We start from the raw sequence: 27,178 nt of genomic DNA, 5'->3' as shown, positions 1-27,178 counted from the left end.
CGTCTTCTGGGCAAGACAGGTGAGACCACCGAGAATCATAAGTCTCTAACCCCCTTGGTGCAAAAGTCAGACCAAATTCAGACGGACTCTGCACCGGGTCACGTATAAGAGGTAGTCCACTGCTTGATAGTGCAAGATATATAAGAATTAACCCTCCACAACTACCGATGTTACACAACCACCAACATCATTCCCTTCCACTGAAACCCGTATTGGGTAGACCCTAAGCAAACCTGGACAAGAAGCTCTTCCATCCTTAGGCTAGCCAAACGTCCTTGTGTCCCAAAAACAGGCTCAAATCCCCTTTTCGTTCGAGTTGCCAGAATCAAGCTCGGTAGTAACGTGTCGCCGCCTCAAATTTCCCGCCTCGTCATGCACATCGTCCCACGCAGCAACCTCGGCCTTGGGAACTCTGACCAGTCGATGCGTGTTGGCGCCGTTGGAATCGACCTCAACAATCTCCGTGCGGATCTCGTATCCCAACCAGCGAGGGAGCACGTACATCCAGAAGACGTAGTACAGAATGCAGAGAAGAATGCTGGTAGAATGCAAAATAAGTCAGCGGATTTCTTTATGCTTGGGATTCATAGTTGAAGAACAACGGTTGACTCACATGCCGATACCCACGACGCAGTACGTGGCGTACCAAAAGCTGACGCTTCCCGCGTACGGACCACCTTTTGGCGGCCACCACGGCATCGCCAGGACGAATACCTGGATGGCGAGGAAGAAGAGAACGACAAAGTCCCAGGCGCGGAACTCGGAACGGCTGATGCCGGAGCGTTGGCGACGTCGTCTAAGGACGAAGACGCCGAAGGTCATGGCGAAGTTAAAGATTGCGCTGGGGTAGCTGGCCAACTCGACGACTGAGGTTTGATGTTAGTGGAGGGAGCTCGTGGCGGGGATTAGTGGACCGCTTGTCAGGGGGGCCCATACCGAAGGAGAAAGCATCGCCAGCAGGGGGCGCAACGATCATGATGAAGGTCATTGTCCACTTCAACATGTACGGACCCAAGGGGGTACCAAATGGTTTAGTCGAGACCCAAAAGTTGGTGAAGGGAAGAACACCTTGTCTATGTACTCAAGTCAGTAAAAGTTTCATCAGAAAAAGGAGAGAGTATACTAACCGGCCAATCTCACGAATCATACGCGAAGATCCAATCAACACAGCCAACAAATTCCCAAAAGCACTCAACAAGACCAAGAAGTTCAACACATTGGCAGCAGCCTTGCTCCCGCCAAATAACTTTGAAAAAAAGACCGCCGCAGCAATCTCGCTCGCACCCTTGAACTCGGCTTTCGGTACAGCGGCGAAGTAGGCAATGTTGCAGAGCATGTAGAGAATGGCGACCGTCAACAGCGAAATAATGCCGTTCTTCTTGAGCGTGGGGATCGGGTTCTTGATCTCGTTGGTCATGTTGAAGGCGTTGTAGTAGCCCGCGTACGAGAAGATGATGCTGACGAGGGCGTTGGAGAGGTCGTTTCCGTTGCTGGTTGTGCCTTCGAAGGCGTTGCGGAAGTTTGCCTTTGGGTCGGGGATGTGTTTGACGTTGCCGCCTAGGACTACGAGGCCTGCGATGGAGATGCTGGGGATTGGAGTGTTAGTCGTGATGGAAAGTTTGATCGTGGTGGGCGGTATACTGACAAGACAAGAGTGAGAAGCTTAAGGACGCCGATGAAGTTTACGAGCCAAAGTGAGTATCTGTTGTGTGCGAGAACGCAGATGACGGCAAGTGTGTACGCTGCGATAGCGACGCCTCGCATCTGCCATTCCGAGGGCGTAATATCAGCCATTCTCCACAGGTATCGAGACAGGACTGCCACACGTGTTAGCGATTTCCTCCAGCTCTGGCGTCGATGTTCTCTTTCACTCACCGACTGCATTACTGCTGCTGAACGACAGAATCACCGACTGGACCGCGAAAGCAACGGGGAAGAAGTGCTTGGGGCGAGGGTACTGCTGCTCCAAGTAGACGACTTCCGAACCGCTGCGGTTGGGGAAGTAACTGGCTAATTCGAGATAGACGCTGAAGCCGGCTGAGGCCATGAGGAAGCCAATCACCCAGTACATTAAGGCGAGACCAATTGATCCTGTTCTATTGAGGATACTAGCAGCTATACCGGAATAATGTCAGTATCCAATATATCTCAAGAAGCCAGAGTTTGACCTTGACCACCTTGCCGCACGAGCAAGAGAGAGCCCAGATTAACTTACGAGTAGAAAAGACACCTGTCCCAACCATCATGTTGATATTCAAGAAAATGATGGCTACCCAATTGACGTGGTACCCCAACGGCGAATCAGCTTCAACAGGAGCACCGACAGCCTCCTGGTACGACGGCTTGGAACCATTGCCTCCCTTGACCCTGGTATACGCGAGATCGCCATCGTGGATAATGGACGGCTCAGAGTCGCTGGCCTCGGGGTCGGCGCGGACAGTTGAGTCGGCGCCGCCCGACTTCTCGCTCGGGAAGAGCCTCGAAAATACCATTGCTGTCGAGGTGGATTCCGTGCCCCCCAGCTGCGCTGTCTTCCGAAAGAATAGCGTTTGGATCAGCACAAATATGACGGGGCCACAGGTGGCACGTGGACGAGGACCCGGGTGAGTTCGCAGAGGCCAAAGCGGTGACGGCACGATCTTGAGGAGAGTTCAACATGAACGCTTTAGTAGCGCGAGCATACATATATAGAGATACGTCCTCCCACGTCGTTCTCCAAGACTGCAAGTGACACCCTCACACCATCCGTCCCCGACTCATGTTCGCATGCGACAGGCACCATAACTGGGGGGGGGGGGGTAACCAAATCACACAATCGATTATCTCTTGGCTCAATATTCCTGATCCATGCTCCCATGCTAGCTTCAGTTGCTTGACAAGTTAACATTGGCCCATCTTGGCACTTGGAAAACCCTTCCACAGTAAGAGGCACAGAAGCACGCAATGGAGGGTCAGCTCAGTTCTCTTGAACTCAATTGAACGACATCCAGCCGGCCAGGCCGACCTGAACACACAACTGGACTAGAGCTGAAGTTAGCACGACTTTGGAACCGTTGCCACCCCCGTCCAGGCCGTCCTACACTACTTGCCGAGATGCGCGATTGTAACGTCCCAACGGCAATGGAGAAAACCTTGAGACGGAAAGAGGAACGAACGGGTTCCAGGGACCAACCGTGGAGACTGGAGAGGCGCGTTTCCACCGCGGCTTGTCCCTAGTCTCTCTCTTTCTTCATCCTCGAAACGTCCGTGGATTCGCTCAAATCGGATGTGCGAGGGACGTGGTGTTACCCGCGCCGAATCCACCCCCGCGCGGGCGTGTCCCACTGAATTTTGTGGATATTGTTGGTAGGCTGGCGATGGAGTAACACCGAGGGTAAATGACGACATCCGGTAGCCGGTACCAAATGTTCTAAACCGGCAATTGAGCATGGCTCCATGCCTTTAACTGCTCTTCGGTGTTCAGTGAGGCGGTAGCTGAAGTCTGAGAATCTGTTACACACAGAGAATGGGCTTTTCTATATGGAAGATTGATCCGCGATCGCGTACCTAGTCCAATATTCTCACGATCTTGAACGACGGACGACGGCCCTGCCGATGTAATTTGACGACTCTTTTTTTTTTGACCTTGGCCACAGCTCAAGATCGATTAAGCAAAGATGCTTCAGTTCAATTTCAGCACCAAAATGTCACTCTATTCGTCTCTCGATGTCCCTGCACTCGGATCATGCTCCCAAGATGGGAGGGCCAAGCCTCGAACACGGGAAGACCGTTGCGTGAGACGCCCCTTGGCTGAACATCCCCTTGATATATCATCTCTAAAACGGTCTTACCAAGAAATCACCTAATCCATGGCGTTATCCATTCAATCATCCCATCCCATGGCACCTGCCACGAGCAGAGCGCGGTCATTTCATCGCGTCAAACGAAAAAGCTTGGCAGTCGCGATGAAGAAGAAGAAGCCAATTGACGTTGACCAAACATCTTAAACGCCATTCAAGCCAAGGTTTTCTTGGGAATACGAGGACCGCCACCTTCTCTGTGAGGAAAAAAGAAAGAGGCGCGTGGGAGCGTTCGGTCTCCTTGCCGGCTTGGGGGTGGGTGGGATTTCATGTCGACATCGGGCCGCTCAATAGCGCCATCGAACAATCCCGGGAAAAAGACGTCTTGGCCAACGCCCCGCCAAGCATTTCAATCAAAACCTTGAACATCATCAAATCGGCCCAGACCACGCAAGACAAAGATGCTCATTCAAATTTTGAGGGAGATTCTCCTGGAAAAACGGCGACTCAGGGGAGAGAACGATATCAAGGCGGCTGAATATATGTCCGGCGTGCCTGCGTCACGGCTCTGCCGAATGGTTCTGAATCTCACAGACGCAATACTAGTCGGACTGACTAGCACTAATACTAAGGAGAGGATTCTTTCGAACTGGAGTGAGTCAGCGGCAATACCCGCGAGGCGAAGCGTATGGCACGAGACATGGAACCACTGCCTTTGTACAGTCGCACAAACTTCTCTTGAACTCTTGAGAGGTCTTCCGTCACACTCAATTTGGACTTCATCACACTGCCTATTGAAGGGAAAATAAAAGAATCCCGGATCATCAGCATCCCGCACATCATGGGACCACACAACGAATGCTTGACATACTTCAACCTATAACTTACTCCTAAACCCCTCACATGCTTCAACATCTCTAGTTCAAAAATCGCGTTGGAGCTTCGGCCCCCTCTCTCTAGCACATCCTCCAGACTGGATGGACATCCCTGGCCTTATCTTGCAAGGCTCTTCTGTGATGCGAATCTATCGCCACTCGCAAACGTTTGCCAGGATAGCCATTTCACATCTAGAACACTCCATGTAACCAATACACGAGTGCTATACCTCAGCGGACGTTATCAAGTCGACAACCTCTCCTTCTCCCGCCTTCTCCCTCGCCCGTTCAAGACATCGAGCGTGGCCCTCTTCACCAATCAAGCAAAGTCACCAGATTCTAACACCAACTCCTTCAAGGTATCCAGTCTCATTACGATACGCAGCAGACGTACACAAACTCGTACACCCAAGTCTCCCTACCTATATCCCAAAAGAGTACATCAAGTACTCGTCCCAACCGATCGAGGAGCGGTGATGCAAACCCAGGTACAACACATCCCACTATCAACGCCAGACTCGACAATCCAAACCCAACCTAACCTAACCTAACCCAGTCCAGCCCATGATATTTACCCATGATACATTCCATCCGTGATCCATCCAGTGCACCCTAAAACACACCAGGCAATATCCTCTAGAAATCAAACGGCGTAAAGATATCCGTAAACCACCGGTTGTCCATCAAATCCAACCCAAACTGCCCCATCTCAACCTCCCCAACCCCAGCGCCGCCGCCCATCCCAGCCCCAAGGACACCCGTCCCATCAACCCCCGTCGCAGCAGGCGCATCAACTTTAGCCAACGGTGCCATAGAAGCCTCCCACGTCCCCTTGAGCCCCTTAATCGTCTTGACAGCTTTCGCAAACGCATTCCCCTCCTCAACGTCGACATTCAACCCAGCCTCGCTGCAAACTCTCATGAACCGGTCCCCAATCTCGTCGAGCGTCGCAATGAGATCGATCGTCGACCGCACGCTGGCCCGGTCCCAGACGGGGTCCTCGAGCACCGAAAGGCGGTAGAGCGCAATCGTGCAGTGGGAGAGCTGCGAGAAAGTGAGAAAGGGGGTCGTGTAGTAGGCCGCGGGCGGGAGGGTGAGGAAGTGGTCGAACCAGGCTTTGACCGCGTGCAGGCAGGCGTAGTAGATGTCGAGGCGGGCTACGTCGGGGAGGTTGGCGGGCACGCATGTTCCTGTCTTGTTGGAAAGGGCGATTTCTTGGATGGAGAGTTCTGTACAGTGAAGTTGGGCTATGATTGTATCTGGTCAAGGGTGTTAAAGATGAGTTGCTGCGATGAGAGGGCGTGGAAGAGCAGCAGGAGGAGAAAGGACGAAGGGGAAGACTCACCTGTACTCTGGAGTTCTGATGGCAGGCTCTGAATATGCTGCTGGAGCTGCCTCTGCAGCAGCTTGACATACATGGCAGGCGGCGTCCTGTGCGCGTCGACGATATCAAACGTGGTCTCGGGACGCCATGCCGCGGACATTTTCCCGGCCTCCTCCTTGAGTAGCTGCATCCTGACCATCGCGACGAGGGTCCTGTCCGAGGGCGACTCGGGCTGCTCGTCGAGAACTTGCAGACACTCGTCCATGTGCGGTGTCCAGCGAAGGGGGTCCATCTTGCCCAAGAAACTCGCGACGCTATACAGATGTCAGCCTTGTTGTCTCAGCCAGTGCCAACGCCGGGAATAGGCAAGTTAGTCGGGGAGATCGGGGGTACTCACGCCGATGAGATGAGGTAGCACGCGACTACAGCCCTCCTCTGCTCCATCGTCCGCGGCATCTGCGACTTGACATACAGAGTCTGCCCCACGGCCCCAGTCTTTTCCCGGTCAGCCCTCTCCTGAGCAGCCTTCCAGCAGAGGAAAGGATTCAGGTTATCCAAGGGGTCGCGGGACAATCCCAAATCAAAGATGAGACCAATGGCAATCTGACAAAACAAGCACATGAACGGCTTGTTACCGAGCTGGTGATTCGCCCTGAAAAGACACCTAGCATGTCAGCGACAACGAGCCAAATGCGTAAACTGTCTCGCCAAGAGGAGAGAGAGAGAACAGAAAGCACGAACGTGACTTGAACTGACCATCCCAGTATCACCAACAACCCGAGAAGGTAATCAATACTCCTCTCATTCTCAATAAGCAGCTTGTGGCTCACAATCTGCCGCACCCGCTGCCCCAGCGCAAGCTGCTGACTCGACACCCTCGACGCGACAGTCATGATGCAGATCCACAGAAACGGCCTCTCGCCGCGCAGCTCCTCGGCCGTCATCGTAGCCTTAAAGTTGAGAAACGGGAAATACTTGAGATTCTGCCCACGGAACGCCTCAAAAAGTGCCTCCGCCTCGTCTGGTGAGGGCAGCTCGTCACCGTAACCGGGTTCCTCGGGACTAGCCGTCTGCGTGGGCGTCGGCAGCGAAGCCCCACGGTCCCTACGATCACCTTTACCGAATTGCTGCGCCGAGTCGAAACCTCCAGCACCACCGCGGCCGCCAGTGCCGTGCATATCTCCCATCTCGGAGGACTGTCTCCTCACCGCCTCAGCAGCAGCAGCAGCAGTAGCACCAGCCGTCGTCGACGAAGAAGAAACAGACCCCCCGGACATATGAATATCAACCCCCAGTCCAGCCGACAAGTTCGGCCTACCCGACTGCCTCAGCAGCGTAACAAGCCCATCAAGCTTCTCCTCTAGCTGCGCGGTCCGGCTAGACGGCGGCTTCTTGGAGCGTTTCCGGATGGGGTTGCTCGGCTGGCATGACTTGCCGAGCCGGTGACACCGCTCGCAGGCCCCACCGACGGGGCGGAGAATGCATTTGCACTTTGCGCGGGAGCAGTTGGTGCAGGCCCGGCCGTAGGGGGCGGCGATGCCGCCGTTGACCGACTCGGCGGCCCCCGAGTCGCGGGTTTCGATCCCCGTCGGCATCCGGGATTCAAACTTGGAGGTGAATGCCCCTGTCGCCTAAGGTCAAAGAACAAAAACAAAAAAGAGATGGTAAAAGGGTACGGAGTACACTCGGTACAATGTGCAAGGCTTTGCTTTCTTTGGTAAGCGGGCCGAGAATCCGGAAGTCCCCTTCCCCCCCGGGGGTGGCAGGCAAGCGGACTTGGTTGAGCGGCGTGTGTGAGTGTTGCGTGATGGTTACGGTGGTGCCAGGTCCCGGGGTTGGTGGCAGGCCAAAAATTGCCCTACTAAGCTTTTTGGCTGCAGGCGATCAATCTCTCTCTCTCTCTCTCAATCTCCTGTGTGTAGGTATCTCCTGTCTGTACTCTGTGTCTCACGATATTCGCAGCCAACGAAACAGCCGCCAGCTTTGAACGGGCTTCAGGTGTCCGTTTGGTATCGCAAATGCCGTTTGGATGGAGTGCAGGAAGTGTGAGACCAACGAGAAAGGGAACTTAGGAAGTGGGAAGGGGGAACAACGAGCGATGGAGTGAGCAGGAGAGGATTGGCTTCGAAACCCGCCGGGTTTGGGACTTGAGTGGTGTGGGCGATGTTGAGGACCTTGCGGCATATGTACGTCGATAGGCGGAGTTGAGGTTGGAATTGTTGAAGTCCGGCCGACTCTACTGACGACAGCCTCCAATGTTGTCATGACGGGTGGAGATGGGCCTGAGGCTTACATGTGGCTTGCGTGTGGCGCAGCGAACACGACAGGGATGTATGTTATGCCGAATGCCGAAGTCCGTTCTCGCTCCCGGCCCCGCTTCTAGTCTCATCCACTAACAAACGCAAGGCCGCCCGCTAGGAATACTTTAACTCGTTCGCATCCAAGATCTTACATCAGCCAGCTCAGATGTTTTGGCATGACGGAGGATTGTAACTTTTCATCTCTGCCCCATTGGGTATTGGGAACGAACCTTGAAGATATCGGGTGCAACAGTCTTATAAGGTATCATGCGGGGAGAGGACTATCCAGAGCCTTGCTGGGTTCGAAACCAGGCAGTCCCTCTACCTGATCCGATGCTCATTCCCCCTTCTTTCAAATCATGTCAACCATTAAATGGCACAAAGCGAAGTAGGTTCACGCTGGCGGCCGCATTACACTACTCAAGTGGCACGTAAAATAAGAGAAGCAGCAAATATTCACATGGTATGAAAGACAACGTAATAAAGTGTGCCATGGGTATTCGATTAAAAGTTACCATGCAACTTGGGACCTAACGCCATAATGGCTGCTTTTTACTAACGCAGCATGGCCTCAAATGAGGCAATCACAAGATCCTCGAATGTTGCCTGATCGCAGGAAAAAGACATAAAGATCAACGACTCCGTAGAGCTGGCCGCAGCCTACCGTTGACGAACCACCTCCAACGCCGAAATGAGAACTCATTACCTTCCTTCCCACAGGAGGAGCACATCAGTTGCTCCCTATAAAAGGGTGCTCGTGAAAGTGTCACTCCTGGATACCAAAGTGCCCAAGACATCGCGTGCTTGCGACCATCTCCTCAACACCCCACTCCGCCTAGATATCAAAGCACAATTGTCCCATTCTGGAACAGGTTCGAGAGACTGCCCGACGCAAGATCAAAAAGGGCATCCGCAGGGTATTTTTGTCGTACTGTACAATATGTCGGTCTGAAACTGTGCCGAGGCGGTGCAGTGTTTCGTTAAAAGAATTGGAAGTCTCTCCGTGGACGGGTCAAGTTTAATCAAGAGGTGAGTCAAACTCCACCACCCATGAAGGCAGCAAGGTCGTCAAGCTCGAGCAGCTGTCGCTCGAATGCGGAGCAGAGTTCGCTAGCCGTCATGTCCTGGGGCACAGGAGCAGCAGGCTCGGCAGACGCCACGCCATTGCCAATAGGAGGCTGGGGAAGCATCTCGGTGGACTGCTTGATCTCGGCCGGCTGAGGAGGAGGGGGGCTGACGGAAGCCGGGGTACCAACACCACCGGAGCCACCGTTGATAGTGGTGACACCGGGGCGGCGAGGCAGAGGCGCAGGAGGCTCACTTTCGCGACCGCTCTCACGGCCACTCTCGCTCACAGAGGCAGTGTGGTTGTTGGTGGCAGGAGCGGGGGGGACGGTAGCTCCAGTGCCAGCGTTGGAGTTGGAGGTCTGGTCGTAGTCCATCGCGTCGGGGTTGGTATCTGGGTTCGAGGCGGCTTCGTCCTTAACAGAGGCCTGATCGGCAGGCGGGGCACTGGTGGGAGGAACAGAAGTACCTGCGACACTGGGGCTGCCAGCGACAGCATCGTTGCCGAGCACTCTATGCATAACGGCAAGGTGACGCAGCCAGGAGCTGATCAGAGGCCAGGTGTCAACCCCATCCTGCATGAAGTGGAGGCCGTCGCGCACAATATGCCCGGCAGTCTCAACCGCGTTGGGAGGGGTCAGGCCCTTCAGAGACAGATAGGCCACGGTGGCACTGGCAGTGAAGGACGAGAACAGCATGAAGATGGGGAAGCAGATGATGCCCTCCTTGTCAAAGCCAGTCTCGAGAGCAGTGAGCATGGCGATGGTGCTGTGGCACGACGTAAAGAGCCTATCAATGATATCGTGGCACTGGGGGGTCAGGCGCCAGCTCTCCAAGTTGAAGCCAGGTGCAGTCACATACTGCAGCAGGCGGCGGCGGTTGATGAAGATGGATGCGCAGTGGAGCATGCAGTGAAGCATGGCATATGTGAAGCCAGAGCCCATGGTGATGTGAAGGTTAATCTGGCCCGGCTTGTCGACATACTGCATCGACAGAGAAGCGCGAAGGCGCTCGATTTCGCCCATGAGACCAGTGCAAACATTATCGTTGAAGGTCTCGGTGGTCGTAGTCATCAACATTTGGACAACGTCGCGCCAAATGCGAGTGGCCATGACGATCTGACCAAACTCACCAACCTCGTCTGTACGGGAGCCAGAAGGCATGCGAGAGGGGTCGCTGAGGTTGATGGTCTGGACATAGACGGCATTGCCAAAGGCAAAGTTCATGTCGGAGCACGGCAGGGAGACATCAGCCGTGTCGTTGGCAGATAAAGCCGGCTGTCGGCCCGGCGTGCTGGTAAGCAGGCAGTCGAGGATGTACAACAGCCACAGCACACGACGGAACGACTCGTCCTGAAGGAACCTATCGGCATCACTGACGGCCGCATGGTGACTGTGGAGAATGCGGTACATCTGGACCATGCGACTGGCCTGGCCTAGGTAGATATAGGCACGAACAGCATTGCGGGAACCCCACTCGTGGATAATGATCAAGCAGATGGCCTGAATCTCAGCCAGGCTGGGAGTGTCGAGGTTCTGGTTGATGATGCCCATGGCCTTGGCTGCAAAATGCTCAGCAGCACCAGTCGCGCCGGACTGCCCGCCATAGCGTCTAATCAAGGTGGGAGAGCTTCTGCAGAAGGACAATTGAGTTAGTTGGGGGATGTTCGTCCACTAAAGTTCACCATTGTGTAAGGCCAGCCAGCACGGCTGCGACTGAGTCGAGCAAGAGACAATGACCACAGTAAAAAAGAATAGTGGTGATACTTTCGGCCCCAGTCCGGACATTTGTGGCTAAGCGAGCCGACACGACACTTCCGAACGGAAGGCCGCGCCACCCACAAAAAAAAAGCCGGACATTGCGGGGGGGACGTAGTGAAACACCAAATCAGGAGGGAAATTGGGATCGGGGATCGGAAGACCCGAAAGGCAGGGGTACGTACCGAGCGGCGCAGGTGAGCAGCGCGTAGATGAGGGCCGGGTCCAGAGAGGCGTTCTTGAGCTGCTGGATGAACGAAGGCTTGTGGAAAGCAACACAGGCCGGGTACGTCTTGGAAATGACGCGTTCGCATTCCTGGATCAGCTCCGGTGTAAGTCTGGCGGTGATGAGGTCAGCATTGGTGTTTCTTTTCGCGCCCGGGTTTGCGTTCGGGGGGCGTGGAACGAGATATTCATCCCGGCGACTGGCACGGGGGAGAAGAAGTGGAGTGAAAAGTGGCGGAGACGGGGATATGACTCGGGAAATGAGAATAGGGAGGGGGGGAGAAGAACAAGTACGGGTACACCCAAATGGATATTGAAAGCTTGTGGGATCCCAAGGGAAAGCCCGCCGTCAGATGGCGGCTCCGAGGGTAGGCTAGCGGCGGTGGGAGATGCCGTCGGTTGGAGGCGAAACGCCGTCTTCGGGAGATCGAAGCAATGGCAGCCAAATCTTGGGGAAAAAGCAAACAAGGGGGTGGGCACTTGGGCAGACGGAACAAAAGGGGTGGGAGGCAGAACAAGAGATGACCGCGCGTGTGTGATGGGAGAAGGGGAACAAGCCACCGCGCCCAGGCCGCATGCAGTAGGGGGCCGAGCTCCCCTCCCTGGTCGGCGGCGGTGGGCGGCGACACAGCCGAAAGACGAGAATAGCACACCCGGCACACGGCGCGCGCGCGCAAGGCAACTGGGTGCCAAGCGCAAAAAAGTGTGCGCCGCGTGAGGTTTGAGGCAAGGCGGCGGAGGCAGTGGATGGGAAGAAGATGAAGAGGCTGAAGTGTGAAGGACAAGATGTGAACTTACTTCTCGGGAGTCTGAACGTGACGAGACGTTGTAGAAGCCGGGTTGGCGGCGCGCACATCGCCGGCCGGGACCGAGGCAGGAAGGCTCTCACGCGCAGGGCGATGAGCGGCGGTATGACGGGCAGGCGACTGGCCATGATGATGGGCCATGGACTCGGAGGGCAGATAGCACTCGTGCATGCCCTTGGCACAGTTCTTGCAAGGAGCGCGGCCGTTTTCGTAGACGCACTTGGTTTTGCCCTTGCGACAGCGCACGCAGGCGCCGCCGGCTCGGAGGGCGGTAGACCGCACAACGCTGGCCGACATGGTGCGGTTGTGTGTATGTGAGGTTGAGTGTTTGTGTGAAGTGGATGAGATGCAAACCAGTCTTGATCAGTCGCGGTGTGTCGCTGGATGATGGAACTTGTCTTTTTTTTTTTTTCTTCTTCTGCAGAGCAGAGAGTGCGCCGACAAGAAGATGAGGGCGGTAGGTAGGGTTTGTGTGGTGAAACCCGGATGCGCGTGTGGTCAGCCGGAGATGGATGAAAAGACGCGACGCGATGAACTTCTTGATCCACCCAAGGTGTAGGTAGGAGTAGATGAATCTTGCTTGGTTTGTGGGATGATGCCGTGATCCCAGTGAGGTGACTTAAGACGTCCGCAAAAGTCACGGCGATGGTCGGCGTCAAAAAAGCCGGAGAGTCGACGAGGTGAAGTTGAAGAAAGGAGGAAAAAGAAGAGAGAGTTCGGGGGGTGTCAGGGTCGCGGGAGGAGGAGTGTTTTGTTGAGGGGGCTCCGGAAGAGAAGAGAGTTTTGGGGCCGGGTGACGCAGAGAAAAGACGACCCGTCGCGCCGAGATTATGGAGAAGGGTGGCTCCAGAAAGGCGAGACCCCCAGGCAGGAGGTAGCGGGCGAGGGCGGGCGGCGGCGTCAAGGCCCCAGGAAGGGGGCAGAACGCGACGGGGAGCTTGCGGAAAGATGCCCACAGCGGCCGATGGCGACGGGATAAGAAAAAAGGGTCGGACTTGTTTTCGATTTGATGCCGGGACGGTGTCGGAGACAGTTGGTTATGTTTGTTTCTGTTGAAAGTTGTGAGAGTTGCGGTGATGTTGAGTGTTGGAAATTGTGCTGTACGCGGTGGACTGTGGAAGACGAAAAAGAGAAGAATCGGAGGGCACGGGTCGGCCGCGATTTCTCGGTGGTGGGCGAAAAATCCGGGCGGTGGTCCTCAGGTTTCGGTGGTTGGAAGAGGAGGAAGGAAGGAGTGGAGTACGAGGGAGGGAGGGTGTGGAGAGAATGGGGGAGGGGGTGTGACCTATACAGTACGTATTTCCGTATACTTAGTACCTATGAGGACGGGAGGAGGGCACGCCGCACGGAGGGCAAGCGGGGGAAGGAAGTATCCGTACCTTCCAGTTACCTTACCTTCAAGGATGGAAAGAAGGGGGAAATCAGTGTAGAGAAAAGCGAAGAAACATCACACTGGACATTCACTAGAGACAGCACGAGCAAGAGGCAGGAAAGATAAAGTCAGGCGAAAAGAACAAAGTGGTGGAAAGGCAGGCGGAGGTGGACGATGACCTGAGGAAAGAGCAAGAGGGAACCGGCACACGGGTTACGGAACGTGGACACGGGAGAAGGAGGTACACACGGCGTGCCTACCTCACGTTAAGGTGAGGAAGGCGGGCGGGCCTCGGCCTCAAATTCGTTGCAACAGCGCACTCGAGTCCCTGACTTCCATCCTTCCTATCTCTGCCTCTCTACCCTCGTCGCACTTTCTGATTATTATACCCTAACATCCCGTCACAACTGGTCCTTCTATTGACTGCAGCCCGAACAAGAGTGGAGGAGACGGCACAGTAACTGAAGGAAGAAGTCTCGTGCCCCGTACGAGACGGACGGATGTCGCCAGATGGTCGTCCCCACTCAGGGCTGGCCAAGCTCGGTGCGGGTTAGGAAGTCACGGCCTGCGGAGGCGGGAGCAGTCGGCGGATTTTTTTATTTTTTTATTTTTTTTTTTACTTTGGAAGGAACAAGGTGGTGGAAAGTCCAAAAAATGAAAGAGGTGAAAGACTGAAGAGTGAGGTGGGGGGCTGAGGATATGTAGAGGAAGGGTGTATGTATAAAAGAATCCGAGGGGAAATGGAACAGTACGGGGACACAGGTACCTGGCATTTCCACAACCTCGGAGGCAGGCGCGAAAAAATAGCATTCGGGAAAGAGGCAGACGCAGACGCAGAGTGCCAGAGACACTGCACAATGCACAATGCACAATGAACAGGCAAGAAGGGAGGGCAGAGCAGAAAACGAAAAAGCAGGAGGGAGCTGCCTGGGCCACCTGCCTCGCCTACACACGGGCGGGCCTGAGGTTCCTCCTTTGCTGAGGTTTTACGGGCGGATCGGCTGGTGGTGCCGGAGCTGAATGAGGAGAGACGGAAGGAAACCAGGAGCGAGGGGACCCACTCTGTCCATTCTGCCTTCCGCGTCAATGTCCGTCGCACCTCCCCTCAGGGAGGTACATGTCCGGTACTCACCACCCTAGACAATCATTCCCCAAAACTCAAGTACTGCCCTTTGCCCTTTCCTCGGGTCTCTCCTTCCAGGAACCTCTTCCAGGTTCCAGGTTGCCCGTGTGAGTGTCTGCCTTCCCTCCAAGTTCCGTCGAATCGGTACCTGCCTCAGCGTCTGCGCGCTTGCGTTGCCTGACACGCTTCGCTGCCCTGCCGACACCTGCACACTCGCGGCAGGCACCTGCCTCGGGCCTCCTCTCTGGAAATGCTCCTTGTCCTTCCATTCTTACGGATGCATTCGATGCTGATGAGAATGAGCGACAATGAATGTGCAAGAATACTCCTTCCCTTCTGTGACAGTCATCATCTGCCTCTTTTCCCTATCCCTTCTCAACTTTCTCGAAAGCTTCACTCAATTATCATGACATTTTCAATATTTCTGCCCAATCCACAAAAGAACAAATGAAGTCCCCCCGACCCCAGCCCGGCTGCCGCCCGAAAGCCAAAACGATACGCATACTTCGTACAGTCTCGACACAGTGCCTGCGGCATACTTCCCCGACACAGTTCACGTCTCGCATCCATCCGTCCTCTGCCTCCGCCGCCGACCGGTCGCAGTCCCGTTTGTTTGCGAGCCCAGCGAAATTTCATCGTCCGTCTTGTGGGCAGACCGTTCCTCTCCGTCTCACCATGTTCCCTTGCGACCTGCGCCGCCAATTCTACAACAAGCAATGCGCTCATCTCCCGCAAGCTTAGTCGAATAGCCTCAACAGACGACTCTGCTCCTGTACTGGACTGACTGGTACCACATCCAACGTGAGAAGAGCCTTGGCTGACACTGCACCCTCCTCCGAGCTTGCCTTTCGGACCCGACCAGTCCCCAGGAGCCTTCATCACACTGCCCTGCGACAATGCCGGGCCCCCCGATTGCTACAGCGCTTTCGCCTCGGCAGCACAGAGTCACAAACCCTGCCAGGCCCGCGGCACGCCGGGCATTGGCCCACACCGCAATGAGAAGAGCGGACTGCGCGATCGGGCCATGCCCACCTGGCCTGACTTGCACCCTTCAGGCTTCAGCAACGCAACAGAGAGAGCCACAGCCTACAGGCCAGTGAGGCCACTGGGCAAGAGGACCGCGGACGACAACGATGGCGAGGCACTGTACATATGCCATGGCTTATGGCCCACGGGGGTGTGGACGACAAACGCCGCCGGGCGGGCCTGGAACCGCCGCGCCCCCCCTGGTCCTAGAGTCGGTATCTCACCCTCTTCCAAGTACCTTTCTTTCTTCCCTTAAGTGCTTGTCCCCAAATTCCACGGAGCGCCAAAAAACCAACCGGCGGCTACAGGGCCACGCCAGCTTGCCCGTCCCTGACCATGATCATCGCGCCGCCAACTTCCAACGGAAGATTGACCCCCTCCCGAATTTGATTTTCCCAGACACGGCGTGACGGCGCGGCAGGGCGCTTTCGTTGGACGCTTCGCTCGTGCCTTTGGAGGACACTTCTTTGACGGCACGGCCTCTACCGATGGAGATAAGGAGGGGCCGGAGATGCAGCAGCAAAACTGTAATTTGCTCGATGGGCTTCTAACTGCGCCGCCGCGATACGCTCTACTACGCGGAGCCGATGCGCTTCTCAAAAACCCAACAAGCTCCTCATGACTATGATTTAGGGGGCACATCGATGGCAGTTTCCCAAAGGGGCCCCTCAAAGTGGCATTTTTCGGTTGAGCTTGCAAATTCGTCCGCGCCTTCATCAAGACTCTGCCGGTTTGCAAGTCCGGACACCGTACCTCTGCACATTATCACGATGATGCTGCTGAATGTCTCTGGTATGTGGGATGGCCAGTCCACGGCTCGTCCCGGCCATCGGGCTGGCCTGGAACACGACTGGCACGCTCGCTGGCCGAGGGTCGACGCAGTTGTTGCTTCTGTGCAGTGTGCACGAAAGACAGTGCCGGCAGAAGCTGCCGCCTCGTCCGGGTCTGCTACATTTGCAAGATGTTCCGTCTTCGCTCCGGTGGCATCCCACCCAGCACGCCCTCGCCCCCAGTTTTCACCATGGAGCAGCCATCCCGAGAAAATCCAGCGCCAACTCGTTCCGGCGACGCGCCAAATTTCTGTTTAATCAAACTCGACCTGCCCGGGCCTGAACCTGGTTCCTTTCCCTCGCTCGTTCCCCGTGCTGAAGCGGACTTGCGCAGTCGACGCCCCGCCCCACCCGGCCGTTTCTTCGTTTCTGTCCGTATCACCAACATTTTCTGCAGCAAAGGCATGCTGCGGCCTGCCACTGTGTCTTACGTCAGGTTCCCAATGCATCAAGAGGATATCAAGATATGCACGGCACGAGACCAACGTCGGCTACCGTACGTATGGAGGCCAGGCACAGAGGGACATCAAGTTGACGATACCTCTTCCTGTGACATCAGGTACGGATACAATGCCCTTGTGCACTGTCACCGTGCCGACTACGTGGCCAAGCCGGATCTCTCGTGCCCTCTAGACAGACTCTAGGTATACGTCGTACAAACACGCGAGGTCTGCTTCATCGCTGTTGTAGGGGCTGCTGTAGGGGGATGCAAATTCAAAGAACACAGTGTGGCATAGCCGGTGGGCGGGCTGCGAAACCTTTCCCACTGCATGCTCTGGTTCACAGGGGCCGCTCTTCAGGGCTGTTCAGGCTCTGCAGCACTCTACGCGGAGAAGGAAACAGCCTAATATTTCTAGAAAGCTGCTTCGGATTTCGCTACGTTCATCTCTTTCGGCCGGGGAAGCGCGTTATGTCGCATTCGTTTTGCGGAGCGTCTGAACACTCTCCCTCCCGGTGACCGAACAAAAGCCTAATCCAGACTTCTCGGCAGATATCCAGACGGGGCTGGCGGCTGCCGTCGATATCCACCCTTTCGCGCGTCGTGTTCCGACTTATTCCTCGGTTGACGAGGATCGCGACATTGGACACCGGGTCTTGACTGCATTCTCTGGAGCATCTGTATCCCCCCGTTCCTTGGCGAGATGCTTCATTCGTGCGACTTCGGACATGGTTCTGTGAGCTCGCGGCCGAACTTCTGGGGGGGTGGTCTTCCTCTTTGGCGCCGACTTGCCGTAGTGTTGCCGGCAAACCTGCCCAGTGCGGATGGTTTCCTCACTACGCACTCCCCGATTCGGCGCGTGCCAGTTCACTTCAGCCCAGCGTGCCGGTCCGCGGCACAAACAAAACGAATTTTGAACACTTGCACCATACGATCTGTTACCGAAGCAGCCTGATCTGAAACCCAACATCCGACACACTGCACGCAATTGTGTGACCTCAAAGTCTCTCTCTCCAGAAACAAATGAACGTTGCTGCAGCGTAGCGCTGTCTTATTGACGGTCTGCTGATTCAATCGTCATGTCATGGCCAGGCCCCGAAGCCCAGTCCCAGAGACAGTGAGAAAGAAAGAGAGCGCGCTGCTCACTGCAGTGCGCTATTTTCCACTGGCTGAAGCGTTGCGAGGCGAACGGGTCAAGGCTTCGAGCATCAACCAAACTGTACTCCGTACAGTGTACTTGGTAAGCTGATGTCGCTGACGACGCCAGGCTGTTTTCTCCGTGAAATCCGGAGGTTGCGTCCACTTTTCCTGCCCCTGTTGTCTCCTACCGGAACCTCTGCCCAGCGCTACCATGCCCGGAGTTGATGTCATTTCGCACCACACCTCCGCCTTGGTGTCGCTCTTCTGCCCCGTATTGTCTTGGGGAGATGCACGTTGGTCCGGCGCTTCTGCTCCCTTGTCTCTTCTGTGTGCCGAGTCTCGCAAACACTGGTAGGTATTTCACAGGATCTACACGATGGTATCCAGCCTTCTGGAAACGTCGTCATCTTTGTCTTGTGGACATCAGAACAAAAGTTGGAAAGAATGGATCAACCGTTGAACCGGGTCGTTTGGTGGAACGGGAGCCGAGGGAAGCTCATACAGTACAGCCCGAAAGACAACCGACAGTCCGCCGCGGTCAGATCTACTGGGCTGATTACCATTACCAAAGCTGGTGAATCAAACCAGACGAAACAATGGCATTTCTCTGTCTCTCACACGACCGGCGATCAGTGCACCGACCAGGGTGGGTGGTGTTTTGGCCTTACGGCCTTGCGGCACATTGCGAAAGTGGGGACTTCTTCCGGAATCACTTCCGCCGGTTTCCGGACCACCGGCGCCTGGCGAGATCCACTCGGTGAAGCTGAGACGCCTGAGAGGCCACACCGATCCTCCACAGCCGAGCAATCAAAGTCGCTCAAGTCCGCGGGACCACAGCGCGTGACGGCAGCAAGCGATGTTCTGGTTCGATCTGTCACCTGTTTTTCTGCTAAATCTTTGGTGATGGACATAGCTGAGTGTCGGTAACCGGAAATCAGGGCCACGGCGCGGCATGGCAAGGCCTCACATCACCTCACTCGCGACCTCGGGATTGGTTCCACAATGTACGGCCGAAGAAACCCCCGTTCCCGTGTGTGGCACCATCCGCTGCCGCCCTCCTCCTTGAAAGCAGCAGCCAACAGCCAAACGGTGGCCAAGAGAACCTCGGAGTTTGAACGGCATTCTTGTTTCTCGCACCCCTGCCAATCGCACTCTGAAGCGGATGTCGTACTCGGCTGATCTGTGACGTATAGAGTGGCTCTGTCCCCCGCAACTTTGACTACTGGAAACTTACGTCGCTGTTGGTCGTTACGGCTGCAACTTTGGCCGCTAGAACGGCATCATAAATGCTGCAACACATTGCGAGTGCGGCGTATTGAAGGATGATAATCAGTAAAGGAGCTGCTTGCGAGAGCTAGGCACTAAGGTAGACCATGGAGCCAAGCCTCAGGATTGACTCCCAGATCGGCGATAAAGACCAAATCCGATAGTGGGCTCGTTGGGGCCATCCAGAGGGTAAGATTCCTCGGCCCCTCCGACACCCGCCCGGATATGTCAGCGGGATCCTGCTGACCTCCGTTCTCCGACAATGCCGGCACGTTCAGCAATCGTACACTAATATTTGACTGACCACCTTTGAACCGGCGGCTGGTCCATAGCACTAGTTCCTCCGACTTGCATGCTATCTTGACGGAGGATGTCAGCAACGGCCGTCCGATTCGGTCGAATAAACTCCGTACACCACATCTTTCGGCCGACAAGGGGCTTCCCATCTCCCAAGCTTACCTCACATCGCCTCACATCCTCGACTGGAAGACTTTCTATACTCTAATCATGGCAAAGACTGACTCGCACTGCTTTCCGCCGAATTGCCTAGAAAAGCAGGGGCAGAAGCACTAGGACTATCACCACCAGACACGTGCCACGCCCAGGGATAGAAAGTGGCAGTTGTAAACTTACTACTTGAGATGTACTACCATTAAACATCAGATGAGGGACAGCGCTTCGGGATATCCGGGTTGAGCCGGCGATGTTAGTACCGACTTTCCGTCTATCTACGAGGATCTTTCTTATATCCTGGTATTATATAAACGGGCTCTTTAGTACCTTGGTAATCCTGGAGAGAGTAAAAAGTCGACTTGAATAGAATTAAATTTTGAAAAAAATAATTCTTCAATATAGTGGAGTTTTCAACAACATTATATAAATAGTATACTGCAGGTACTTATTCAACTGAATATAACAATTTTGATACAAAGTTATTATCTCAAGCGCACGACCCGAATCGAACCACGATTAAGTCTAGCTCCGTATCCAGAGCAATGTCGATACAGACAGAGTTTAGGGGAAAGAAAAATAGAAGGGAAAAAAAACATACTTCGTCTGAGCTTAGGTTCGTACATCCAGAGAAGCGGCGGCGCAGAACTCGATAGGGGAAGCGCATTTGCAGCAGATGAGTCGTGAGGAGATAAAGCTCCAAAGCTATCACATACAGCTCAGTAACTTAACCCTAAAGTCTCAGTAACCAACAAGGCCAGTAGCTAATCACCACTTGGATGAAGAGTACAAGATCAGCGAAACGGACGCCAGCGCACTCATTAATATTGTTTATAAGCCTTATAATTCGCCTTACTAGCAATTTCCAGAACGAACAATCAGTTAGAAACATTCGCACTGGCATTTTTTGGCAGCAGTGTCTTAAAAACTGGACGTATCCAACCCGTTTGGGTACGGCCCACTGCACGCCTCGTCCTTCGTCAGCTCGTGCACTACGTTCTATAAACGGCGGGACAGTGATTTCCCCTAACTTAGATAATAGTGAAAGGGCCGAAGAAGAAAACAAAGAATAGAATAGTAGTAAAAGGGGAGGCTATAGCAAGGCATCGTTGGTATTGTTGATTGAGATAGTGGCTACAAGCTTCTCCCAAAACCTATCGCCAGTACCTAGTCTGCTTTCCTTCTTGCCTCCTTTATCGTTCTTCGTCCGACCTAGTTCCTTTTATTACATCCCTTACGCCTATCACCGGTTCCTTCTCTATTCTCCGTACGTGTGCGCCTTGTCAATCTCCTTCTTCTGTGCGCCATGCGCTATACATTTGAGAGCGTTCGCCTCCTTGCCCGCTTCAGGATAAGGTATGTAGCGCCGGGCTGCATCAATCGGCTGATAACGGAAACTAGTGTGGCCTACTTATAATGGTACTCAAGTATCAGTTCAAGACCCACCAAACCCTATGAGTCTCTTGCTGACAACCCTACGCTAACTCCATTGTCGTTAAGAGGCTAAGAGCGCAAACCGCAAGGGAACACGGCAGAGGCTTCCAGATCATCATCTTCATCACTTTTACTACTTCTGGCAATGGCCAACCCTGGCCCCCATAGACGAGGTCAAGCTCAAAATCTACCGAGCAAGACTATAGCGGAGCTCACCGGACTTTTGAACGAGGCTCTGCTCTCTTCGACGGAAAGCCTGACTGGAGCAATGTATATCTGTCCTCCCGCATCTTCAGAGGACATAAAAGCGCTCCAAAGGCGGGTAATTGACGAAAATGGTCACTGCGTCCTAGACCCAGACTACGTGACGTTCCTTACAGTCAGCGACGGATTCAAGCTTCAAGGACCGGAGCAAGAGGACTCGGCAGGTGACCTGAGTGGCATTCTTTACAATGCGGCTCGAGTTATTAGGGAGGAACACGTGGACTTTCACCTATTCGGAGCGAATCCGCTTTTGCATGCACCATCCAAAGACATTTGGACGAAGTTCAACTGGGACAGCGGAGTAGGTGTCGACCTAGGCCCGGCTGGCGACGAAGGGAGTCTCTGGATGTTTGGTCCAGCGGAGCTGCAGCTTCTTCTTCGGCAATTCGATGATACCTATCCTACGCTCACACAGGATGAGAAGAAACAGGTCGACCAGTACGTCTTGGAAACGCATGGTAGTATGGAGGCAATGAGAGAGCTCCGGTTCTCTGTTATGCAATTCTATCATTGGTCGCCAAAGGTCAAGTTGCATTTAGGGTTTCGGGCATACCTTGAAGATCTTGCAACGATGGCTTTGGCAGGCGACGATCCCTATGACTATTTTCTGTGCCAAGATGCCTAACCGTACCAAAGATTCTTGATGAATAAAAATACCGGGACATTCCCCTGTAAACCGCGTCGTGCTGAGCATATGGTGCGTGCTGGAGACTGGTACAAAACATGGTAATATCCTGGCGTTGCTTGTAAAGTGATCGTAATTTTTGGCAAATCGCGTGATAGCTTCTCTTGTTCACGTACCTAATTTTGGCAATCTATCTCGGCGCACACAAGCTATCGAAATACGTCAATCTGCACCACATTCCGCATCTCGATGGTTATGGCTACCTTGGGTTGAGACATATCGCTTCTTCACCTACATTCACCTCAACGACAGTCGGGTTAATCTATGATAAGTTTGTATAGGACTGAGATTGTGAAGGTTACTTTTAGAATAATCTCAAGTATTGCAAGTCATTGCAGTCCAATGTACTTGGTGAAGTCGACCTTGAACGGCAATCAAGGAAGAGTCGAAATTTAATCACGACTTCAAGTTGTGGGCAAGGGTGACCGGCAATTTGGCTGTCCGTTTCTGCCTTGGCTAGTTCGTGCTAAATGCAAAGCAAAAAGGCCAGCTGGAAAGCTTAACACCGTGCCAGGCGGAGGTGCAGGTACTCTACTGGTGGCGGCTGCTCGCTTCCCTGCATGGAACTACTGGTTCTTGCTAGTACTCAAGCAGCGCTGAGCTGACCACTTGAGTTGCATGATGTTGAAGGTCACTTGCAGCCTACGATACTAGAGAGTGTGGATGAGCGTGCCGTCCTAGGCTGAGTCCGCAGCTTATCATAGGATTCGTCTCTTCAACGGGTTTTTCGCCTTTGACGGCATGATAATCTTGCTGGTTTGGTTGGACAGATGATCTTCTAAAGTTGGCCCGCATATGAGCCGTGAAAGCCAGCTGAGGGAGCGCGGGAGCTTCATGTACTTACCTTGGCAAGGTTAAATCAAGTGCTCGATTACAATATATTTGGAGTGCGCTGACAGCACAACTCGGCCCTCCGCTACTACTACCCCACATGCTTCAGAAATTGTACTTGCTTGGATCACCTCTGAATCCTTCGCAGTATGTTCTGCAATGTCTGCTCTTGGACTTCTCATTTTCTGGCGGATTGTCGCTCTCATCCAAACCGACTTTGCTCAATCCAGCCTTTGAAGTCCCTTAACTACGTGCAATCACTGGTATAATGTCTCTTCCTCCCGCCGAGAAGCTTCCTCTCAACCTTTGAAAGAGTGGTGCGTATTCTGCTCCTCTTCATACGATCCTGTGTTGACAGAAGAAAGTTCGAGACACTTTCGAGCAGCAAAAACTGGACCTCGAGGCGAGGAACGCTCTCCTCGATGTTTCCTGAACCGTCAACGTTAACCCTCTCGCCATCAATCCGTACTTATTGTCCTCAACGTCCGCAGACGTCAAGAACAATCTCGATGGCGTGCTGGCTGAGTACCCTGCCCATCATGTCTCTAATTGCCCCAGATTATCAGTTCTCATCTTGACCAGGTTTGTTGCTCAAGCCACCACTGCCATTGAGGGGTCCAAGGAAAGCGTCGGGTGCAACTTTAATGCTGCCGCATCTGCTCACATCCTATCGCGGGAGTTCGACCGTTTAGCCAACTGCTCTTGTGATATCCATGGTAGCAAGTTCCACATCCTCATTGCCCCCAAGGTCTAAGCTCGAATGTCAGCAAAGCCGCTGCCGAGGATGCCATCGAAGCGAACTCGTAGGCATCCTCGAAAAACCTCATCGGATGCCATCATGCTCATCTGCTGACTCACACCGGACTGCGAGCCCCTGTCCTGCATTTCCCCGTATTAGTGTTATTTCGTTCAGTGCGCAACTTTTCCGCTGTTGTCAGCCTTAGAGGCTTGCTGCTGATACTAGACCGTGCGCCAGCACGCTTAGGCTCAACTTCCACCACTCAGTCGCAAATTGGTGGCGCTAAAATTGCGAATGGCTGCCAAATCAAAATGCTTTCAGCTCCTGGGTTCGTGATTATCAGGACGTCGATCACATTTAGGTTGAGGATGCTGATTAGGGATGTCAGCCCACTCTTGGTTTGTCTCAAACGGGGATCATCTGCTTTAACCAGCGCAGGCCGGCTCTTTAACATCATAAGAGTAACCCAATCCCTGAATCTCTTGTCTACTGTTTCTCAGAAACCGGCACTGCTTTTTATTCCCTTCCACTTCTAGTCACTCAATTACGTTCAATTCACTCATTACATATCCCCAAAATGGCGGGTCAGGCCAACACCCACAATAATGGTCCTATTGACCACAACGACCTCAACGAGTGGAAGGACCGTTTCAATGACGTTCTCGCCCGTCCGAGTGAACACATCAACTCCAAGTCTCATCCCGAGACTTCCCAACCTTGGCATAATGGCTTCTTCAGCTGCTTCAGCCCTATTGACCTTTGCGCTATAACTTGCTGCGTCCCTTGCGTGACGTTTGGCAAGACCCATTACCGTCTTCGGAAAAACGGCAGCCTGCAGGGCTATGAACCTATCAATACTTCTGTACGTTGACACAGCGATACATCTCTACACTTGGAGTGTTTGATGCTCAGTGGTCTATTATTCCTACTTCACCCGTTGCTATTATCTCCATATATACACATCTCTCTACAACGCTGACTTGCTTTACAGTGTCTCATGTTCTGGGGATCTACTTGTTTTGGTCTTCATTGGATCCCCCTCGCCCTTCAGCGCGCCAACCTTCGCGAAAAACATAATCTTGAGGGCAGCTGTCTGGTCGATCTTGCTACTGCTTGCTGCTGTGGCTGCTGCGATCTGATTCAACAAGAGAAGGAAGCAGAATTTCGTGAGGCTCAGGCTGCTACTGCCCACGCAGGTAAGGGCTACGAGGCCAACGCGGCAATGAGCGTCCCTGCCTGAAGGGAATTTCTCGAAAAGATTCAGCGTGTTACAGGATAGTATTTATTGAGTGGCAAACCGATTTTTACATGTATCACCCTATCACTATGACCCTGAGACGATTGACCAGAGGAGTGGCCGTATCTTTCAGTTGTTTGCGTGAAATAGTTACACGAATGTATCTCCTTCAGTGGCTCATTAATACCCGTGCTATCCATGAAAGTGTGTCCAATTTGACCTGATCACGATTTGTGGCCTGAGTTGTCAAGTACACGATGGCCGAACTTACAAGACCTAAGTGAGGCCTGTGAACAATCCGCTGGCCAATCCCTGTGAGGTGATACCAGATGGAAAGCCGCCTTCCACTATCATTCCTAAGATAAGGTGAAATCGCCTCGTCTACGATATCATGCGCGGTGTCGTGTTCAATGACCATGCCCATCCAAAGTGGATCAACCCCGACTCCATAAGGACACAAGTTTCGATGCTAAGAAACGCTAGGGTCTCTTTGGCGGATCCGCCATCAGACAGATAGCCTGATCGACAACAACGCTTAGCGACCTTGGTGGGGTGCACAGGCGCTGGACCTAGCTGGCAAGGCTGGAACGATGCAGTGGCCGTCAGTTCCGCCCTGCCAGTTCCGCCATGTGAGACCTCCTCGGGATCACCATGTAACTTCGATTGGAACGAGCTTGAGAAAACACAATCTCATCATTTCATTTCGTCAAGCATGATTTTGTATCATTACAACCAATTTGTTTGCCTGTTGGTAGATTGCATAACTATACGTGATAGGAGAACCGATCAAACGAGCGGACTGGAGGTTAATGTGAGCCTTCAGGGTTGACAGCCAGACTCGAACATAGACAATAATCTAGTATCCTAGCATATAAGGTCAATTTTAGATACCGAGGAAACTTGGCATACCAAATCAGCTGTCAAACTTGAGATCTGTATGTCAAGTTTGCTCTAAATTCACTTCCTCGGCCTAGTCTTCTAGAAACAGGCAGTCAAAGCACGTTCAAACAGATACGAACGAGCGCTCGGCAAGGACTGCTATCCGCCATAAGGGCCTAGGTCCAACGGGCATAGTGTGGCAAGTCTGGGGTTAGGGGATGAGGACTAGAAGAAAGCGTGCAAGTATCAGGGGCTGGATGTGACACAACCCCCACGATTTTCTAGCTGGACTAGTAATCCTTGGTTTATAACATCCAGCTTGCACCTTAGCGGAATAGTTCCGAGTTTCAAGCTGCGTCCCTAATTCTCAAGAATTTTCAAGAATTTTGAAAAAATAAAAACTTGACAATAGTAGCAGAGTCAAGCGAATATTCCCTTAAATGTTCCCCAATGAACAGCTAGGGACTTGTTAGATAGCCCATATTGTAGTGCGTGCAGAGTGCCCTACCCTAAGAGGCGGAAACCCTTCAAGGTTCAAACACGCCACCCAATGCATTTTATATCTAGTTCCATTATGCTTTATCAGTGCGAGTTCACTAGGAGAGTCTCCATATCAAAGCTCGATTGCAAAGAACTAGGCTTCTCTCTACACTTCTGCCTACCTGAATCGCTTTTATTCCATGGCCTCAAATACAGCCCACGAGTCCGGAAGAGTGGCACGCTTTTAACATAACACATATCAGTATCAAGACGCGCTCGTATAGTAGGACTCATCAAACATACTTCCGGCAATGACTCCTCATAGATGCCCTCAATCTTCCATGAAGGTCCCTAAGCGACATTCTTAGGGACCTTGCGGGACAGCTGCCAGATGAGCAAACAAAAGCCCGCTGCTTCTTCCATGTCGCCAAGAGTCTGCCAGTATCCAACCTCCGCATGCCTCCGAGACTTGAAGACTTTCTCTCGAAACCGTGAGTACTTAAATATCTCCAAATACCCAGAGACGAATCTATCCTGTATACAAATTAGACCCCATCATTCAGATTATCAAGTTCTTTTTTCTCTCTCGGGCACTAGGAAATAGCAGGCTTAGACCCTGAAATTTACTAGATTAAGAGATATCATTTCAAGTGTAGGCACACAACACATCCGCGCTTAAGCACAAGATAGAACTACTATCGCCCCTAGTATCCCCCCCCTTCTCCATGCTCAGTTGGAGATCACTGGACGACATGGACTTAGGTAGCTATAGAATATCACTTCTCAATGTTGATCGCGTCTACCGCGCTCACGATCTACCCCCTTTGTGAAGTGACAGGATTTGGCCATTGT

General features: G+C 53.3%; 3 protein-coding genes across 3 annotated transcripts; all 3 read right to left on the bottom strand.

Moving 5' to 3' along the window:
• Positions 1-294: 294 nt before the first annotated feature.
• N0V96_003058 (uncharacterized protein) lies at positions 295-2,492 on the bottom strand (the record flags this gene model as incomplete). Its single annotated transcript, XM_053189785.2, has 7 exons — positions 295-538; positions 614-866; positions 937-1,073; positions 1,128-1,586; positions 1,646-1,817; positions 1,876-2,115; positions 2,216-2,492. 7 exons carry the CDS (start codon positions 2,490-2,492, stop codon positions 295-297), a joined length of 1,782 nt encoding a protein of 593 aa, XP_053052708.2.
• A 2,798-nt stretch (positions 2,493-5,290) lies between these two features.
• N0V96_003057 (uncharacterized protein) lies at positions 5,291-7,573 on the bottom strand (the record flags this gene model as incomplete). Its single annotated transcript, XM_053189786.2, has 4 exons — positions 5,291-5,883; positions 6,000-6,292; positions 6,376-6,630; positions 6,735-7,573. 4 exons carry the CDS (start codon positions 7,571-7,573, stop codon positions 5,291-5,293), a joined length of 1,980 nt encoding a protein of 659 aa, XP_053052709.2.
• Positions 7,574-9,312: 1,739 nt separating this feature from the next.
• Positions 9,313-12,428, bottom strand: N0V96_003056 (uncharacterized protein; the record flags this gene model as incomplete). Its single annotated transcript, XM_065756722.1, has 3 exons — positions 9,313-10,975; positions 11,286-11,438; positions 12,124-12,428. The coding sequence occupies 3 exons, from the start codon at positions 12,426-12,428 to the stop codon at positions 9,313-9,315; spliced, it is 2,121 nt and encodes a 706-aa protein (XP_065614489.1).
• Between the last annotated feature and the right edge of the window lie 14,750 nt (positions 12,429-27,178).

The sequence above is a fragment of the Colletotrichum fioriniae genome, assembly GCF_027942845.1.
Source record: "Colletotrichum fioriniae strain IMI 355084 chromosome Unknown scaffold_3, whole genome shotgun sequence".
Taxonomy (NCBI): domain Eukaryota; kingdom Fungi; phylum Ascomycota; class Sordariomycetes; order Glomerellales; family Glomerellaceae; genus Colletotrichum; species Colletotrichum fioriniae.
This window is presented reverse-complemented; position numbering and strand designations above follow the sequence as displayed.